Source organism: Malus sylvestris, chromosome 14 (assembly GCF_916048215.2).
Source record: "Malus sylvestris chromosome 14, drMalSylv7.2, whole genome shotgun sequence".
In the NCBI taxonomy this organism is placed as follows: Eukaryota; Viridiplantae; Streptophyta; class Magnoliopsida; order Rosales; family Rosaceae; genus Malus; species Malus sylvestris.
In genome coordinates this window covers 18440436-18461360 of record NC_062273.1, presented here as the reverse complement: position 1 = coordinate 18461360, position 20925 = coordinate 18440436, and the positions used below count along the sequence as shown (strand labels likewise).

The 20925-nt window shown below is 40.8% G+C and overlaps 1 protein-coding gene and 1 long non-coding RNA gene across 2 annotated transcripts; both read left to right on the top strand.

Moving 5' to 3' along the window:
• Positions 1 to 1134: 1134 nt before the first annotated feature.
• LOC126600201 (uncharacterized) lies at positions 1135 to 2112 on the top strand. The gene is made up of 3 exons (XR_007615381.1): positions 1135 to 1392; positions 1486 to 1599; positions 1834 to 2112. It is a non-coding gene; the product is annotated as an uncharacterized LOC126600201 (long non-coding RNA).
• A 15153-nt stretch (positions 2113 to 17265) lies between these two features.
• Positions 17266 to 19152, top strand: LOC126598587 (putative receptor-like protein kinase At1g80870). The gene is made up of 2 exons (XM_050264957.1): positions 17266 to 17748; positions 18506 to 19152. Exons 1-2 carry the CDS (start codon positions 17283 to 17285, stop codon positions 19072 to 19074), a joined length of 1035 nt encoding a protein of 344 aa, XP_050120914.1. The 5' UTR covers positions 17266 to 17282; the 3' UTR covers positions 19075 to 19152.
• The last annotated feature ends 1773 nt before the right edge of the window (positions 19153 to 20925 follow it).

Genomic DNA, 20925 nt, shown 5'->3' with positions numbered 1-20925 from the left:
GGTGTTGGGGTGATATCTGGAGGTTAGTGGTTCCAAATAAATTGAAGTTTTTTATATGGCAGTGTTGTAACCATTCCTTGGCTATGCGGATCAACCTCCTTAAACGCCGAATGCAAATGGATAGTAATTGTGATATGTGTGGAGCAGAAAAAGAGACGAAACATCACTTGTTTTTCCAATGTGCGTTTAGTCGTGTGCTTTGGTACTGTTGCTTTTTGCAGCTGGACATGGCATCTATGGCAGGTAGGGATTCCCGTGAGTATTTGCAGGAACTATGTGGTCGTTTTTGCGACAATGAAAGATAAGAGGAGTTGATGCAGAAGTGTGTGTTTGTTATGTGGAGAATATAGAAGAGTCGGAATGAAATAGTCTTTAACGGCGTGCTGGTTAATCCCATAGAGATGGTGAATTTAGTGCGGTGACACCTCCTGGAGTTTCAAGTTAGGCATTGCAGGTAGAGAAGAGATGTTAGCTATGGTGAGGAGGAGATTGAAGTAATCTTCACCGGTCAATGGCTTCGATGGAAGAGGCCACTTTTTGGTGTGATGAAGATTAATTGTGACGGGGCTTAATGTGGGAAGACTTACAAAGGTGGATATGGGTGGGTTTTAAGGGATTTTCTTGGTTTGTTGCAAGCGGCTGGTGGGGAAAGAGGTGTGTTCTTCAACTCAACATTGATGACTGAAGTTGCTGTGATCCGAGCAGCTTTGCGGGTTTGTATCGAGTTGGGTTGTGCGGATGTGAAGCTTGAATCAGATTCTCAGGTGCTTATTCGAATGCTTACAGAAGAATATGTGATCGATGCTACTTTGGGATGCTTTATTCATGATATTGGTCTTTTGGTATCTCAATTAGGAAGGGTAAGGTTTGTGTTTGTTAAGCGGAGTGGAAATGCCGCTGCGCATGTTGTCGCCTCATATGTAGCCTCACATGGAGGTGCTTTGCGTTGGGATGCGATTGGTCCGGAGTTTTTATTTAATATTCTTGATTAAGATGTAAATGTTTCAGTTAGAATCTAATAAAGTTTACCTTTGACAAAAAAAAAAAAAGAAAAAAAAAAAGAAAGAAGATGGGGTTTCGGCTGCAAGTGCACACGTGCACCATAAAAAACCCAGAGCACAGCCGTTTCATTGCCCATTTCTCATTTTAAGCTTGGAAACCCTCAGGCGCTTGTTCTCTCTAACCAAAAACCAAAACAATCTCTACCTAGCTCTCTAGTCATTCCAAAATCTTCCAATAGTCCTGGATTTGTCGAACCCAAAAACAGAAACCCAGCCGTGCCTCCATAGCTGTATCTCTGTCCAAACCTCAGAAAAATGGTCCATCACACCTGCAAACGAAGTTGCAGGCCCAAACACACAGCAAGACCATACGAACACCAGAAAATTCAAGGTAAAATCCACTCCGCCTTCCCAAAGTTTGTCTTTACTGTTGGATTTCAAAAATGATAATGGAATAACGCATGCATGTGTTTGATCCGTGTAGGAACATGGAAAAAGACCAGAGACAAGATAGTACTGATCTCACAGATCCATACCTAAACCCTCCATTCTCAGAGCAAAACATTGATCCTATTCCCAGATCCACAAAAAAGCGAAGGTGAAATCTTTGTTTGCCTCAAAAATGTTATCTCTGCTCTGTTGTGCCTAAATGCCTCGTTCTGTGATTCTGAATTACTGAAAAATTTTGTGTTTGCCGCTGCGCATTGTCATGCACGAACCCATAAATCTGTGAATTTCCTGTATACTCATGTACATTTCTGTTTGGTCTTGCATGTACCATGTGATGAATGTCTGAGAAATTTTTGTGCTTGAATCTGGATCTGAATGGTAGGCCTGAACTTCTGCTCGCCTCTGTGCTGCTTGGATCCCTCCCCCAAATTTGTATGTAATGAAATGTAATAAAAGGTGAGAGAGTGAGTAAAAGGGCTTTCAGGCATACATAGGTCTTCTCAGCGCCCCCACTGTAAGCACTTCTGAACCTCAACTTTGTTTCCGTTTCTGCGTTCCTTTCATTTCTGCACTGCTGAATCTCATGAAGTTGATGAATTGATGATGAAAGCTCGGATAAGTGTTGATGAATGGATGGCTAATGAATGTATTTTGAAGTGAATGGATGTTGAATGCTGCTGAATGCAAGATTCAGTCGAATGTGCGCGTGTACTGGATATTTAGGGCCAATCAAATCCGAATGCAACCTGCAAAAACACACATTAATAATCTAATTAGAATAAAACCCAAAATAAAATACTGATTAACTAAAAAAAATTAATGTTTTTGTGTTTTTCAATTTTTTTTTTTTTTTAGATTTGTTGATAAAGAATAAAGGGAAGAAAATAAAACGAACGAAATAAAGAAAAGAGTTAGAAAAATTGGGTTGCCTCTCAATTATCGTTTTAGTTAATGTCAATTGCTAGATGTAGAAGAAGCAATTGATGGTCACGTCACTTGTTCTCTTAGAATCAACGACTCCATAGAAGCATCATAGAGCAAAAGTAGGTACGGAATGAGATGTTTATCAATTATGCGTTTCAGGTGAGTGGTTGAATCCATCATATTTGCCCTTTTATATGAATGAATCTTTGTAATCAAATAGGACTAATCAAATAGGACCCTTTCCAGTGAGGCTTGTGTCTCCAATAAGCTGACTTAAATCTTGTATTTAACCCCCACAATTTCTGCACTGGCCAAATTTCTCTACGAGGAATTTGGCGGCCACAAAATATTTTCTTCTTCTCGTTGTATGTCTCAGCCTGCTTGTGGGACTTGCCCCGATTTTCTTCAAATTTTATGGGCTTTACTGCTGGAGTGTTCAATTCAGCAACAAAAACTGTTTCAGGAGGCACCTGCCCTGTATCCGTATCAGTCAGTGTGTTAGAAAGCTGATCAGGTGACATATTAGATATTGAGTTTGTGTGAACCTCCCCTAACACAATAAGACTCATGTCTTCCTGCAGCCTTTGTGGGAAAGATTTGGGTGGCACATGAACTTGGGTAGCCAAAGGATCTGGGGTGGATTTTAAGATCAGCATGTGCTGTTTCATCCTCTGGGCATGAGTCACGTGCAATTGGCTCTTCAATTTTAGTGTCTCCAGCATGTTATCATAACTCTCTGCATATTGGGGTGTTTGAATTGCGCAGCATTCCTCTGAACATTGTGGATTACTAATTGGTTGACTAGGAGACTCATCTTCCCCCTCTTCTTTCCATTTTTGCACGAGTTGCTCAATTTGCTGCACCAGATTTTTCATTGATTTATGAATATTATGAATTTCTTGATCGGCTTGATCAAGCCTTGTTAGGATACTCTCTGTCAATTTCTCAACTGCAATCTCCCAATCAGCTTTTGCTGGTGCATAAGGCTCATTGATATATGAATATTATGAATTTCTTGATCGGCTTGATCAAGCCTTGTTAGGATACTCTCTGTCAATTTCTCAACTGCAATCTCCCAATCAGCTTTTGCTGGTGCATGAGGCTGTTCAAAAGGCTGTTGAATACACTCCCACATAGAATTTTGATGCTCTGGCCATGATGGATAAAAATTTGAGTAGGATTCGCACCTAGGTCTCTGAAAATTGTTTCTCATATTAATATGGTGTTGCACAAACTTTGGAAAATATTGCCGTTGGGGACAATATATAACATCATGGGTATTCAAATTGCACACAAATTGTGGGTGCTCCTTCTGAGGATCCAAACCAATCCATTACTGCAATGCTTTCAAAATCAACAAATTGTCACCTAAAAAAAAATAAAAATAAAACAAGTAAATATAAAGATATATACAAAAATAATTAACTAAGAGTTGATAAACATAAATTATTTAAAACAATTCCCAGCAACGGTGCCAATTTCTTGATAGAATTTTTACCACCTACAAAAGTAGGGATAAAAACATTTTAAATACTTGCAAGAGTACAATGTTATTGTAGTATAGATGACTCTAGCAAGGTTGTTCTTCTCAGGAATTGAATGAATAATTTATGTTAAATCAAATTTTAATTAATTATTTAAAACAAAGTTTGAGAAAATGTTGATTTTGTGATTTCAAATAATTAAAACGAATGTAATAGAAAATAACTAAATAAAGTGACAAAATAAAATAACTAAAAGAAAACGGTTTTTGAAAATCAAATTGTAACAGCCTAGGGTTCCGCGGTCACCTTAACAATCCTACATAGTTCTTTCAATTACTTATGAATTACACATGCATATTTTGAAGGTTAGGTTTTCCTAAAGTAGGCTTACTTGGACCCCCAACATAGAGCTTATATCAAACATGCAACTCGTGTGTGGTATTCAGATCAAATCTAAACATGCATGACTCATTAAGCTTTGTGAAACCTCTTGAAAAATCATACAACCCTTAAGATGTGGTATTCATTCAAGATCAAATCTAAACATGCATAACTCATTAAGTTTTGTGAAACCTTTTGAAAAACCATACAACCCTTAAGACGTGGTATTCATCCTAAGTGAACTTGCACATATTAACCACAAGAAGCATTCGTCAATTTTAGAGACCAATCTCCAACCAAAATTGCATCAAATTACTTTTCTAAAGATCCTAATCGTAGCCAAGCATTAAGGCTGGCTCATGGCCTCGCCCTAGCAAACGGAAATTACTTATGAACAATCATAAAACAAAATATTATGCGTTCTTCTCCTCTCTTCCCCTGTCTCTCTCTAATGGCTAAAAAGCCTTATTTATACTACTACATAATTAAAATCCTTACTTGAAAATGTCTTCTAAAAACCAGGAAACATAATAGAATGATAACTAGGAAATACATTCCTATTCTAACTTTGGGAAATCTGCCTAGCCACAAATCAGCCACATTTTTGGACTTCCAGGGCTCCAAAACAGGCCCAAAACGACGTGAATTAAAGCTTGAGATGTCCCAAACGTAATTACAGAATGCCTCAAACCCAAAAGACACAATCTTGGATGCCAAAAAGCCCAAATAAGCCCAAAACGTCACTTTGACAGCATTGCGCACTGCTCCTTTATTTCATCGCCATAAATAAACCGCTGGGTTGAAAATTATGAAACTTTGATACGAACAAGTTGAGAGACACATGAACGTCCTCCAATTTCAATCGCTCCAAAATTCGTCTGTTTCATTATGTTTTGCTCCAGAGGAAGTCGAATGTCCTACATTAAGAATATAAATCAAAGTATCAAAATTCTCACAAAATAACCACTAAATTATAACTAAGAATAGGGTAACATATATAGTATAATATCGACTCATCAGCTTACCATGGGAAAGACCGCTCCTTTGCCTCCTCCACAAGGTACCGTGACCATGCCAGCAATGGTAGCCCCCATTGTAGTGGCCCACGGGGCATCCTCCATTCAATGTGAGGAAACCTTAGGGCATGAGGCCCATGGCGCAAGCAACAAACAAACGCAGGCTCAGGCAGCTACTTTTGGCACCTACTACTTTCACTTGGACTTAAGCTGCCCAAACCCATGTAGCCCAAGCCACGTGAACCGCGAGGCAAGTTGCATCGTAGCACGAACCCAACGCTCCTCCAACTCAAGGCCAAGCAGGACGAATTGAGGCGGCTTAACTTTTACGCCCGACTTGTTTCTACATTTCACCAAATGGTTCAGCATGGTCCCAGACCAGTTCAACCTGCCCAAATCCAGATTTCAAGGCTAACGGTTAAACCAAGGGTATTTTCACCCCACTTTACTGCAGATCTAACCCATCATGGCTTCAGCTTTGCACCCATAGTCCATTACACTTCCACTACTCAAACAGATGTCTACCGTCCCAGTTGTTCCATTCCAAATGGCGAACAACACCTATCTCGATATGTCGTCGAATTAACAAGCGCCCTTGCTTAGCAAGTTACCTTGGTGAGCCAGCTTCTGCACCGCATCGAGATGCAGCGTGCCCCAAACGAGGTGTTTTGAAGTAGAACAAAGGCAGGCAATGATGTTTTTCCCTAGTACTGTCCTAGCAAGCAGCCCATCAACCAGCCATAAACCAAGTGTTTTAATAGTGTACACTTCTGCCTGGCCCCCCGAGATAGCGTATACTCTCGTCTTAGCGCACAGAAGAGCATGCACTTTCGGTTAGACCTTCGAACAAGCATACATTTATGGTTAGGGCCATACTTTGATAATCAACATGGACAACCTTCTAAGCGAAGTGTTTATTCGAGGCTGCCTGCAAGGAGCATCCTCCACCTCATATCGAAGTAAGCAGCACGACAGACTGAGAGAAGTAATTACTCAATCTGGCTCAAGTTCAATTGGCAGCCTACGAATAATCCATTCGCTTGCCAGGAACGTGCCACATGCACCGCAGTTGCAGTCGTAACATAAATGAGTCGAGTATAGGGAAGAACAACTAAAACCAGTAGGTCATGACTGGGGGCAGTCGAAAGCCACGTTGCCTTGGTAGAGGCAAATTAAAAAAGAAGTAGAGAGGCTCATGACTGAGCGATTACGCCGATTCCAGCGCATCGAGACCACAGACGAGGCTCTTCGCAGGGATGTGGCACACATGGGTAGATACTTTTCATGGACGAGATCAAGCAGACAGAGTCCTAGTGTAAGTTCAAAATGCCATATTTCACCTTATTTAAAAGAGACGGAGGCCCGAAAAGGCACTTAAAGCACTACCGCAGCGTAATGATCCTCTACAAGGCTAACGGTGCTTTAATGTGCAAGATATTTGCCACTATTTTGCAAGGTGAGGCTCATGATTGGTTCCATACCCTGCCTCCATAGTTTATCTGGAGTTTCAATGAGCTTTTTATAGTCTTCACTAAGGAATACTCATCCTACTGCTTGATCAAGAAAAAGTCCGATCATTTCTTCAACATCAAGAAGAATTCGAAGGAGCCGCTCCTCGACTATAAGGTTCAAGGTGTAAAAGGCAAAGATAGTCAGCTGTAATGACTTGATCGCTAGCACAACCTTCTAGAAGGGACTCCCTGCAAATCATCCCCTATTCGGAGAATTGATCATGAAAGAAGACTTGACTCTGACATACTCATTTGCTCTAGCAGAGAAGAATGGGCTTTGGGATGAGGCTTGACAAGCGAACAAGGCATTAAGCAGTCTAACGACCGAAGCAGGCAATGGGCCAAGTGTAAAGACCGATCCCAGGCAAGAGGAGGTCAGGCTACCAAGAACTATACCAAGTTTTAGATCCCAATAAACCAAATCATCCGCGACCTCAAGAGTAAGCCTTGGTTCAAGATGCCAAGACAACCCAAATGAGACACCTCCAAGCTAGACCACACCAAGTACTGGAAGTTCCATCGAGGTTATGGTTACACGACTGACAACTGTTATACTTGAAGGGATAACCTAGAAAAGCTGGTGAATGAGGGTAAATGCGACAGATACCTGGACAAGCCAGCTGCGTAGCTTATGAGGAACGTATACGTAGACGATGAGCCGTCTGCTAAGACCATTAGAATCAATTACATCTTCACTAAGTCTGAATACTTGAGGGCCACAAACAACTCCAAGAAGAAGAAGATCTAGCACGCTATAACAATATCTCAGGTTTGAGCAGTCGACGCTAAACCTAGACTCATCGTTGGTTTCATCGAGTAGGATGTTGAGGGAGTTAACTTCCCACACGATGATGCTCTGGTAGTGTTTATTTAACTAGCACACAATATAGTCGACAAAGTGATGGTGGATAACGGCAGTATAGTAAATCTATTTCAGCTATTCGTCATTTAGAAGATGGGCTTGGAAAACATAATAATACGCCAAGTAGAGGTACTCACCGGATTCATCGGATACACCTCAACTATTATTGGCAACATAACACTCGATGTCAGAACACCACCATTAGTCTTAAAGCAGACGTCCATTATAGTCAGTGACCCGTTTCCTTATAATAGAATTCTAAGAAGGCTCTGGCTAGTGAAATTGGGCGCCGTAACATTCGTCAAGTACTAGAAAATCCAATTCTGCATCCTGGGAGGAGGAGTCGAAGAGATCAAGTCTTACCAGGCCGTATTTTGACGATGCATGGTGCAAATGCTGAAGGAGTTAAGGAATAAATCCTTCACCTTCGTAGGAGCTACAGAGGTTGAGAAGGATAAACCTACTACCAAATAGTAACTACAGTAGGCCGATCAAGATGATGGCGTTCAGGAAGACACACCGACAAAAGAAAAAGGATGAAAGCAAGAAGAGGACGCCGAATACATCATTCTTGATCCCGAGCAGCCAGAGAAGACGACCAGAATCGGCTCGCAACTGAGCCCAGTCACACTTAACTGTTTTCTCTTGCAATCAACCAACCGATACAAGCCCTTTTTCAAGGCCATCAAGAAGGCGCAGAGAGACAAATAGAACGACAAGTGTAAAAAAACATTTCAAGACTTGAAGAGATATTTGACATCCTCTTTGCTACTATCTAAGCTGGAAGTAGCCGAGAAATTATACATCTACTTGGCCGTCTTAGACGTAGCAGTAAGCTCTGCCTTTATACAAGAAGAGTTGGGGGCCCAAATGCCAGTATTTTACACTTCTAAAGCTCTCATTGATGCTAAAACAAGATACCCGATTATTGAAAAGCTAATTTTGGCGCTAATTGTTACAGCTCGGAAGCTCAGACCATACTTTTTGGCACATACGGTCATTGTCATGACTTAGTTTCCCCTACGATCTATTTTATATGGTTTAGACACTTCTCAAAAAGTGATGAAGTGAGCATTGAAACTCGATCAATATGGCTTGGTTTACCAACCTCGCATGGCGATAAAAGTTTAGACCTTGGTAGACTTCATAGTAGAGTTTATTCCCGGCCTATAAGTCACAACAGCACAGCCCAAAGACACCCCAAAGTAGCCGAGCATACCCTGGCTGCTCCAACCTTTCTGACAAAGACTTTTGGCGCCTACACGTCGATGGTTCATCTAACTACAAGGGTTTTGGAGCAGGTTTGGTTTTTATCACCCCAAATAGCTTGATGCTCGAGCAGACAATCACTTTAGGCTTCAAGGCATCAAACACCGAAGCAGAGTATGAGGCCTTATTGGCAGGCCTCTGAATGGCATAAGATATGGCAGTCAAGAAGCTCGCAATTCATTTCGATTCTCAGCTCATCACTAGCCAGACTACTGGGGAGTATGCATTAAAGCATCCAATGATGGCATTATACCCTGAGAATGTACGAAAATAGCTTGAGGTATTTCAGACTTACAACCCTCATACAAGTATCACGGGCAGACAATGTTCACATAGACATTCTGATAGCCTTATGCTTTACTTTGGACTACTAGTTTAGATGTTTTATCCCAATCGAGTATTTGGGAAAGCCGAGCATAGAAGAAGAACCAGCAACCGAGATGTTACAAGTCAATGCAACCCTAAGCTGGCAAGATCTCATTATCGACTACATAGTCAATGGGACACTTCTTGTAGAAAGATTGGAAGTTAAGAAGCTCCAAATAAAGGCGGCACGCTACTACATGTGGAACGACATTCTCATCCAACGATTTCTTTCAAGCCCACATCTCTGATGCCTAGGGCATTTTGAATACTTAAAAGTTTTAAGCTCGATGCACGAAGGAGTTTGGGGAAACCACTCATGAGGCTGATTTTAAGCACAAAAGGTCTTCAACGTTGACTATTACTGGTCCACCGTGCATCAAGACACTAAGGAATTTGTTCAAAAATATGACAGCTACCAATGCTTCAAGCCTGTACCCACACTGCCTCCTAGCGAACTCTATCCACAGACAAGCCCATGACCATTCATGCAGTGGGCAATCAACCTGGTAGAGCCCATGCCTTTCGCTACTAAGGGTATGGCCATAATGATTGTGGCTACCGACTACTTCACCAAGTGGGTAGAAGCCGAGTCCATGATCACCACTACTTAATCAGACATAGAACGCTTCATATGAAGGAACATCATTTGTCGATTTGGTATCCATAATTTATCATCACCGATAACGGCTCGTAATTCGTGGGCAAAGACTTGGCGAGGTTCTTCTAGAAATATGGCATCACGCAACACATGTCTATGCCTAAATATCCCTAAGGTAACAGGTAGACAAAGGTATCCAATAAGACAATCCTGGACTGCCTCATGAAATCCCTCACAGACAAACAGGGAAATTGGCCAGACGAACTTTCCTGTTTGTCTATACCTAAATATTCCTTCAACTTCTCGGTGTCTTATGGGCGTATCACATAACTAAACGACGAGTAACTAATGAAACTCTTTTCTTCTTGGCATTTGGTTCAGAAGTAATCATCTATCTCAATGTCATTGTGCCGAGCATCAACACTATACTACCAACTTTGGAGTAGCACAAAAATGAGATAGCCATAAATCTAGATCTAGAAAAGAAGGAATGCGAGAAGGTCATCACCAGCATTGCAGCCTACCAGCAATAACTTTTCTCCAGCTACAACAAAAGGGCAAAGGTTATTTCAGCCTGAAGATCTAGTCCTAAGAAAAGCATTCATCACTGCCCAAAGAGAATGCTCTAAAAAATGAATCCTATCTAAAAAGGTCTGCACAAGGTCAATAGAGTAGGCGGCAAAGGTAGCTACACCCTCACCACTATGAACGACAAAGAAATCTACAAGCAGTGGAATGCCTACAACTTACGGAAATATTATGCATGACCTCTCATTTTTCCCTGAGTTCTGCTTGGATGAAATAAAGCTTGAAGACTCAAACAGCTCGACGAGCACTACCTCGCAAGCTCAGGACTATCTAGTTGTTATGTAGTTTCTACCTTTCAGCTAAGTTCGATATCTTTCCTCTTATTTTTCAATGAAGATTTATGAAGTTATTCATCATTTGGCTCGATTACGTATTTGCAACAATTGTCTACTTTTGTTCTCATTGAAGATCATGCCCAACTAGGGACTTATCGTAAGAATTGCGCCCCTGGCAGACCAACCATGCTTTCCCACTAGGAGAAGTTAAACTATGTACTCTGAATATCCAGACGTGGAAGGGTCGGGCTACCTTGGTGTAACTAGAGCACGATAGCCTGCCCCGACATTCCTAGAAGTAGCCACAATGGTCTTTTTTAAGGCTTAGCTTGATTGAAAGATTTTAGGTATTTAGCTTAATCTGCAAGGGACATGGCCTTAGAGACGGATGAGGCGTGCTATGCAGCTCGCACTTTGGATGGCTACCCACGAAGATGGACCACAGTTGAGCATCCTTGATGTGACTAGCTGTTGGTAACCTTCGGCTAGGCATATTGTATGCGACTAACTAGCGATCTTCGTGTTACGGAATAATATTCTATCTACTCATTAGAAGGACATCCATTTTGAGCATCCACAATGTGACCAGCTAGCATTTGCAGCTGAGCATCTCTGGTGCAATACATAGGTGATCTTTGCGAGGATAAGGAATTCTAGGTTTGGCTACACGCATAGGGTTCATGCGGTTGAGCATCCTTGATGTAACCAACTAGCGTAAGTAGCTGAGCATCTTATATGTGACCAACTAGCGATCTCTGCGTATCCCTGGAAACCTAAAGTGGCTGCCAATTTAACGAGCAACCCACGATTTCTGGAAAATCGTTAGGAACCTAAAACTGTTGCCTATCTAAACGAGCAGCCTACAATTTCTGGAAGATAACTGGGAACCTAAAGTCGTTGCCAATTTAATGAGTAGACTACGATTTTTGGAAAATCCCTGGAAACCTAAAGTCACTGCCAATTCAATAAGCAGCCTACAGTTTTCTGGAAGACTGCCTATAGTACACCTTTAAAGCAGTTAATCACATAAACCTGTACAACCGTACAATCTTGTGAAAGATTAACAAGTTAGTGTGCATATGCACTGCCTAGTGCAGAACAACCCCTTGGGTTCACATTGATTCCTAAAGTGTTGTACTACTTGCTATGCAGTCTACGAAATTGGTTAGATAAGGTGTAAAACGTTTTTTCAAACCACTACCCACGAAATTCCATAGAACTCTGCATTTTTTTTGCGAAAGGGTAGTGAATTTCGTGTCTCAGCAATCTTTAGTATGTTGTGATGCATGCCATACAGCTCAAAAGATTGGAGAAATGATGACCAGCTAAGCAACCAATGGTTAGGGGCAACAACGTGAGACAAAGCTCAACAGTTTCTTAGAAGATAGAAGCTAACAACTGAGCAGTCATACAGACTCGCTTGCTTCTGTAAGTTAGGCGCTTGACTACTGGCTCTGTTGTTAATAGCTTTGCAGAGGTCCTAAGTTTAGATCAACAGTCATGTAAGCCATGCAAGCCCGTCTAGTTATTAAAAAGCAGCAAACTACGACCTTGTGGTTAAAGATCTAATGGACCACTGATACAAAACATGCAACTACGGAGGTCATTTGGGCTAGCAAGTTAAAAGTTTCAAAAGAAGACTCGAACAAGCTAAAAATTGCACAAGACAACCCAAAGTTAGCACCTAAAGCAAAGAAGATAGGCTTAACTACTTTGTTCAAAGTAGTCTGCTTAGTTGTTCATTCTACAGCAAAAACTTGAAGCAAGGAAAAGAGACAAAGATGAAGAAAATCGAAGAAAAATAGTTTATTAATTTCTAGCAAATTGGTAAACTAGCACGAAGACCAATAAAGTTCAAGTAAAGAAAAAAGCAAAGCAGGAAAGGGAAAGAAAGTAAATCCAAAAGTCTATCAAAAGAGATTACTCCTCAGCAGCTTAGACATTATCAACAGCCGTATCACTCATAGCAGCATCAACCTTCCCCTCTTCATCTACAGTTGCCTCATCCTGGGCAGCACTGTCATCAATCGCCCTGACCTGGGCGACACTACCTTCGGCCACACCTACCTTGACAGCCTGATCCTCAGCTGCTTTACAAACTGTGCTTTCGAAGGAAAACTTAAGTAGATCTTCGGAAGAAATAGCTAAAAGCTCGAAGTCCTTATCAGAAAAGGCGTAGTCAGACGGTATGCCAAGGAAATGATCTATGTAGCCAAGCTTGTAGAAGTCAGCTTGACCTTCTATCTTTATTTCCTTGGACTTAACTCTATTGACGACCTTCTTCAGACTCAAACTCTTTAATTTTCTCAGCGACCGAGCAAGCTTTTGCTACCATAGCTACTGCTATCTCCTTAGTAGCGTTGGCGTCATCCTACTCCATACGTGTGTACTTGGCTGCCAAGATAACATATTTTTGCATCATAGCAAGCAAGGAACCCTTCCGTGAGTGAGCTTCACGCCTCGCGAAAAAACTAGAGTCGACAACCTTGCTTAGGCCATCAATAAACTTGGCACATGTTTTGGTGTCCTCAAGCAAATTGAGCTTCAATAGCGCATGGATCTCAAAAAACTCCCCTAAGGCTGTTTTGGTAGGCTATTCACAATTGTTCATGGGGGCAAACGCTTATTTCTTAACAAGAAGGGCCTACCTTGGCAGTGCAATCACCATCCTCGCTATTCGTCATTGCACGCACCTTTGAAATCGGATCGGACTTGGGCACGGAAGGCTGTCTCAGAATAAAAACCAGGTACATAGGCACATTAGAACTTCTCCGCTGCGCAATCCTGTCAACGACTGTTTTAGCAACCCTCAAACCAGCAGGCTTTACAAACTCAGATCTAGCAGCCTCTTTCTTTCTCTTGGAAGAGGTTAAGTTAATCACGGGTCTCCCAGCAGTGGACGCACCCCTGCGAGCAGCAAGGGAAATCTTCAGCTTTTTCTTCACCGATGACTCTTGAGCAGGTGATGAATATCCATTTTTCCCGCCTTCACTAGCAACAGGGTCCACGATAGCGACTAGACAAGCAAATGCCTCACCCTTGATCCTCTTAATCTCCTTCTACGGGGGCAGCCCACCTTTCTTCCTATAAAGAAGATTGAGCAACCAATGCCACTCGGGATATTCAGCAAGGGTCCCTAGTGTAATGTACACCTTCTTCATGTTTGGAGAAGTCTTGGGAGTTGAACCGAATTCTGAATCTACATAACTAAAGAATGACAAATAAAAAGGTAGCACAACAAACGTATAAAGCAGCTTAGAGACTAAGCAACCTACTTACCATCAATGAAAGTAATCAGAACGCATAGCCCAGGCAAAGAGTTTAATTCCCACTCTTCTCTGATCTCTAGGGTTTTCCTGGCCCATTCATGATCCCTTTTGCTCGAGTGGTCGAAGAGCCTATAACGGGTCCTCAGCTACTTAACACCATCAATGTGACCTATGTCAAAGAAGTACCAAAATTAGTTGGCAGTCAAGTCCAAGTAAAAATACTGCTCAAGTTATGGAACTCCACCATCTCGCAGACCATAATCGGAGAGCACTGAGCAAGAACACACTTCATAGAGCAGATCACTTCCTGGAAGAACCAAGGCATAGTAAAGGTAAACCCCAACACAAAGTAGTAGGTGTGAAACTTGATAGCTTTCCTAGACCAACACGGTTCACAGCTACTACCATCATTGGCCATTCATACAAACCCTAGATAGAATTGCATGCTTAAACATCTTGAAGAAGTCTTTGAACTTTTCATCAGAAGCTACCTTGATATAAGCAGCGCAGAAGTAACCTAGCTTACTTGCAGATCCGCCTTGGCGATATAATGGCAGAATAAATTCATCATCCTTGTGGCTCGAGGAAGACATGTTTGAAAAAATCCTATAATGACAAAACAAAAAATTGTCAGAAGGCTACTCGAAGAAGAAAAAAAATCACATGGAGTAGCGTACCAGACCACAGCCCAGCTGGCTGCCCCACGAACCTAGCGTACCAGACCCAAGGCACGGGCCCAACATGCAAGACCCTTCTTTGTCTCGGCCTGGCCTCGTTTTCCTCTCGACCCAACAGGCCAGGCCTCATGCCTTCTTTCACCCTCACAGCCCAAAGGCCTTGCAGACTAAACTAACTGGAAGGGGAGTTGGCACCCCCGTGCCTCCCTCTTTCTCTTGTATCTTTCATCGTTGCACAAGCCCAAGCCCAGTAACCCAAGACTGACGCCCTAGCTCCCAAGACCAATGCCCCAACGCCTAGGATCGAGATCCATGCACCTATCCCAGCCAGTCAACGCACACCTAGCCTAGCCAACTGAGCCGCGCCATATTGACTGCAGTAACTAAGCTGCCACGATATCAACAGCATAGCAGCCCGTAGTTGCCATTTTCACTCTGTCGACCCAAAAATTCAAGCCCTAAGGCTCCGAAAAATCAAGAAGAAGGAGAAAATTAAATTTTTCTTACCTTGGAAAAAAAGAAAAGCAACGGAACACAATTCTTTGCATGGGTAAGGGAAGAAGATTGCTAGAGGAGGGGGAACAAATATCCTCTGGCTTTCTCTCTTTCTTGGGGGTTTTAGTTGCACTATAAATTTATTTAATCCCCTGCTTGACGCAGACTTAAATAGGTTTTGGTGGCAATTACATTCCCTTTCTAGAAGGATTTAAATTTCAAGTCAAAGAAGGAATCTACATCAAATTGGGACACAAACTCCATTGCAGCTTTGGATTCTTACACCTCCTGCCTTTTCCTAAGAGCAGTCCAGCAGGTGTGGAGGCATTTGTGGAGCCAAAAATAATCTCATAAATCATGGAGCTGACACGTGGATTATTTCCCAAGAAAGACAAGATTGCCCCTATTAAATGAGCAAGGAGCAGCTCATTCACCACGCCCAGCTAAGGTAGAGTAGGCAGAGATCAATGAATGCTCAAGGCACCCATGCCCGTAGGAAAAGTCAAAGGTACTTATGATAGGATAATTCCTTATTCTTATTATAAATACATTCCTAATCAGAGAAAACCTCCTTCAAGTAAGTAATCGTAATTTCATTTATTTATGATATTTATCAAATTACTCCAAGATATTTATTTACAAAAATTTCTTTGGAATATTCCCACCAAACATTCCACATAGGGCCAGCCACCCCTAAACCCTAGAGGGCCGGCCCACTTCCTCATTCTCTCTTATAAATACACCCTTTATCTCCAAAATTCATGAGACTTTTTGCTACCTACAAACACTTAAACACATTCTTTTTAGAATTCTAACTTTGGCATCGGAGATTCTTTGGCCAAGGCCCCCTATTCATCGTGGGCGCATGAGGCTTTTGACCTTAATCTTAGGTGTTAATATTTTACAGGTGCAAATTTGTCAATCAAATGAAGGTGAAAATTTGCATCCACAATGTAGACACTTGAGTGGACCATTCCGTTATAAGTAAAATTCTCTCTTAAGAAAGATACTATTGTTCCCTACTATGTTTGACAATATTCAATTTAATCTAAGCCAATTCCATCATATTTAAGTTTACTATACATATATACATATACATATACATATACATATACATACATATACATACATATACATATATATACATACATATATACATATACATATACATATACATATACATATACATACATATACTCCTGGACACCAAACGAAGCAACTACCTCAGATGCACAAATTACTCGGTTACCTTTACTATAGGTTTCTTAATGACAAATAATATGTCAAATGTAGATTATGAAATTAAATTGTAGGGAAAAACTACGTTACAAAGTAGTTCTTGCTGACAGTCATCTCGAAATTTCTCTGCGAATGCTAAGGAAAATGCCTAATGTTCTCAAAACCAGTGTTCCCTCTGCACACTGTGAGTAGTAAAACTTTGTGGCCTGAATAGCTTTATGCTAGATAGACCATCTAGTTAAATCATAGATAGACCATCTAGTTAAATCATACTTTTTAGATCACACGATGTAGTGGTCAATGATTAGATTTTTTTTTTAATTATTAAACAAGGAGACCAACCATCAATTACTATATCACGTAGTCTACAAAATATAATCTCAAAAGGTAGTCTCCCTAGCCACTTAGTATTATGGTTTAGTAATATTTATTTTCACTTGTAAGTAAGAGGTTATAAGTTTGATTCTCGTCAAAAGCGAATTTGAACCACATTATTGTTAGCCATTGTGAGGCTAAACCCATCCTATTTTTCTTAGTGTAAATAATATCGTTTGTTTGAAAAAAAAGAAAAACAAGATAGTCTCCCTCACATTTTCCTTTTTTTTTAATTTTTTTTTATGGTAATGGAATAAAATAAACCAATATGGTTTGAATGGCTAGCCGAAGTTTGAAAAGAAATATATGATTCCACATTTGGATTTTTCTGTATTCCAAGGGCCCAATAACAAAGCAATTACATGCTAGCTGGATTGATATAATCAAGAAACGTCACAATAAATTAATCAAAATCACCCAAACAAGAAAAACAAAACCATATTTCTCACCAAACGAAACACTTTTCACATTCAAACTTCATCAGTTCCTCTCTGAAAAAACCATGCTAACCCTAAGAGCAAAACCTAGAAATAAGAGCCCCAAACATGACGACCTAATAAAAAGCTACGCCAGCTCCTTCGCCGACTATGAAGACTGCATCGTCGGTTTCATGGACGATCTGCCACTTGTCTTCTGTGGGCACGAGAAGAAGTGTTTGGGTTGCGGGGAAAGGCTTGCCCACCTGACACTGAGGAGTGTGCTGAGAGGTTCGGTGGGTGTGATCGGAGAGAGCAAGCTGGGGATGACTGAGAAGGTGGTGCTGTTGGGAGGTAGGGTTTGTGCCGTGAAGAGGTTCAGGAATGTGAGCTCTGGGAAGCGTGAGTTTGGGAAGAGAATTGAGCACTTGGCTCAAGTGAGTCAGAAGTGTGAGTATCTTCTGCCTGTCATTGCTTATTTGTACGCTAAGAGGATCAAGTTCGTTCTCTCTGATTATAAACCCATGGGAAGCCTCGCCGACTTGCTTGCCGGTAAGCTTATGCATTCACTTGGACGTGCTTCCTAAAGCAGTAATTAATTCTAAAGTTTCAAACACTTTAAATGATGAATTTGTTTCATATTTCAATTGTTGAAATGATCTATGTCATCTGATATTGAACTAACGTATCGTCAATCTTTGATCAATATCTCTTCAATATTTAATTTGAATTAGTTCAGCAATTAAAATTTGATTACATATGTAAAATAATTATATTAACAATCAGGGAGCCTCTTTAATTAGCATGAGCCTACTAAATTCCTTGTCCATTTGGTGACGATTTGTGTGTTTTGGTTTCAGACTTTGTCCATGATCTTTGTAAAATAAATATCAAGTATTTTTCGTCGATTCCAAATAAAAAAACGTATTAAAAAAATTAAAAGGTTCATATTTTCAATTTTTGCAGACATAAATTTCTAGGGAAATAGTTTTTGCACACTTTTTTTTATTCCTCATCCACAATCATATTTATTTTTGACATTTAGATTTAATAAATTAAGAAAAATCAAGCGCCAATAAACAAGGTTGTGCGCAACACATTTCTCAATCTCTTAATGCTTCTCCAGTAGAAGCTGCAAATGTTTTGGAATTAATGGACCTTTTACATTTTTTTGTTGGTCAGAAAGTTCTCCAGTAGGAGAGATGTACATAACTTTGATATTGTCAACCAGACGCTAGGACATTATTAAGTGAACACTGTTTGTACTTAGTGATATCTGACAATTATTTTGGTTTGACCATAAATTAAGGTGCTAGGCAGCATGGCCACACAGCATTGGAATGGAACCAAAGGCTCACCATAGTTAATCATATTACACGAGCAATTGCTTTCATCCACGGACAATATCCTCCATACGAGAAGAAGATGAAGATGGACGTACATGGGAGCATTAGGCCATGCAATGTCATGGTGAACATGGACTTCTCGGCCTGCTTGTCGGATTACGGATTCACCCAATTGGCGCAGCCGGTAGAAAGTTCAAACACATGGCAGCTGATGAAGTCGCCCAGCTGGCAACTGGAAAATAGTTTCTGTGATGAACTGAGTCAGAAGAGTGACATTTACAATTTTGGGGTGATACTGCTGGACATATTGGCAGAACCAATGGGTTTGGGAATGACAAGAGGCATAAATGAAAAGCAATCAAACATGAAATTAGAAGGTGGTTTGGAGTTTTTTGAGTTTCCAGTGAAGGAAGGGAAAGAGAGGAGGCAAGTGTCAATGGTTTTGCATATTGCTTTGGCATGTACAAGTGCCAAACCAGAGGCTAGGCCTTCAATAGAGGAGATAGCTTTTAATATCTCGAAGATATTGTAAGTAGTGGTAACTAGACTTTAATGAAAGTAGAAAAGTCCTTGTTTGTGTACAAGGGATCGATGTAATTACCCAAGCAAAATTCAGAAAATAATAAGAGACAATAAATTTCTTCTGCAATGTTAACCTACTTGTAATAGGAGAAGTCACAAATTGCATGGGTAAGCAAAACAAGGGTCACAAATTGCATGGGTAAGGAAAAAAGGAATGAAAATTTGATCAACTAGCTCCCTCATTTATATGATTACTTACTTTAAAGTGGAGCTCATACATTTTTCTTTTCAAATTCCATATGTATTAGTAAACTAAGGCTAGCATAAATTTCAAAGAACGGTTTGTTGAGCAAAAAATAATCTAAAGAATTCTGGAGGTGACAAGTGAGTTTTTTCTCGAAGGAGACAAAAATACTCTTATTAAATTGACGAAGCCCACAAGATTTCCACACGTAGTCGAACATTCCTAGAGGTTTGAGTAGCTGACTACAACATCACCAACTCCTCTGCCCATGACAAGGAGAAAAGTACAAAACATTAAAGATATAATTATTTACTAAATCTTATCTTTAATACTCTCCTAGTTGAAGACCAACTCAATCAAGGAAGGAATCACAATTATATAAAGGAAGGATACTTCCAAGATAATCTCAAGACTTATAAAATAATATCTTTGAGATTATTTCTTCCTCGTCCATCATATGGATGACATACCTTGGTCAATCGGATGCCGGCACATGTCAGGGCAAAATGCTATGCACGTGGTCGGCCTTAGCTCTATAAATACCTCATCTCCACCAATTTTTTTGTGAACTTCTTCCACGCACTTAAGCCCTCAACTCTCTGTTGGGGGACTTTTAGGTCGAGGTGGACTTAAACTTTGAGAACGTCCTCTTGTCTCCCATGGTGTGGATTTGTACCAAGTTTCGCGATATCTCAAAAGAGATAGCTTGTCCTAGGAAATACCCCGGTAACATCAATGGCTCGAAGATTACATGATTGATCAAGATAATGAGTTGCTTAAGTGAAGCGTCGTGTAGAAGCTAGAAGATTATCAGTTTACATAAGAGAGAATGGATTTGCATGGTTGCATGACATTCTTAGCTGCATGATTTGGGTTTTCCTAGGGTGATAGTAAGGCTTCTAATGGTTGAGATGTTTGATGGAAGGCTGTGGGAATTACTAAGGTTGTATGGATGGTGATGCCTGAGACTTGGAGTATGCTTCTGGACTAAATGGAACTCTATGGGCTTCTTCTTGGGTGGTTCCCTCCCACTACGTTTTCTCTATTTCTCCTTCTGTGTTCATCTAAGTCTCCTCTCTCTTCCTTTATTCTACTTATGTTCCCCTCTTTATGTAAGTGAAGGGTTATTCTCTATGTTTCAAGGGAATGTCCCTTTGTGGCTTGGTCTTCCCCTCGTTTCTCCCTAGCTATCCTATTATTCCCATTTTGGTGTAAACTAGCTGCACTGTTGAGACCTGCTAATTGCTACTTCCTGAGGCGCACCTTTCCCAGGGCGGTCTTCCGCATGCGCTAATTCTGGTAGAACACCTTAGGCATAACATGAGTATCCGGCTTAATCACCGTGGCACGACATATTTGTAAATATATTTCTCGTTGATCTCGTGCCTTAACATGTATTTGGGCTTGAATGTAGGTTGTGCATGACAATTAGACCTTGAGACTTGATTGGATTGGTGTGTGATTTGGGCCCCAACATTAGCCCCCTTGATTATTTGGGTTATGAGAATCCTTGAATGGGCAGAATAATCAACCCCAGGCCCAAGGGATTCCTTTTTTGAACGTGGGCTTCTTGTGGGACCTTTCTCCTTTCTTTGTTTCTTTTTTGCCATGGATGTT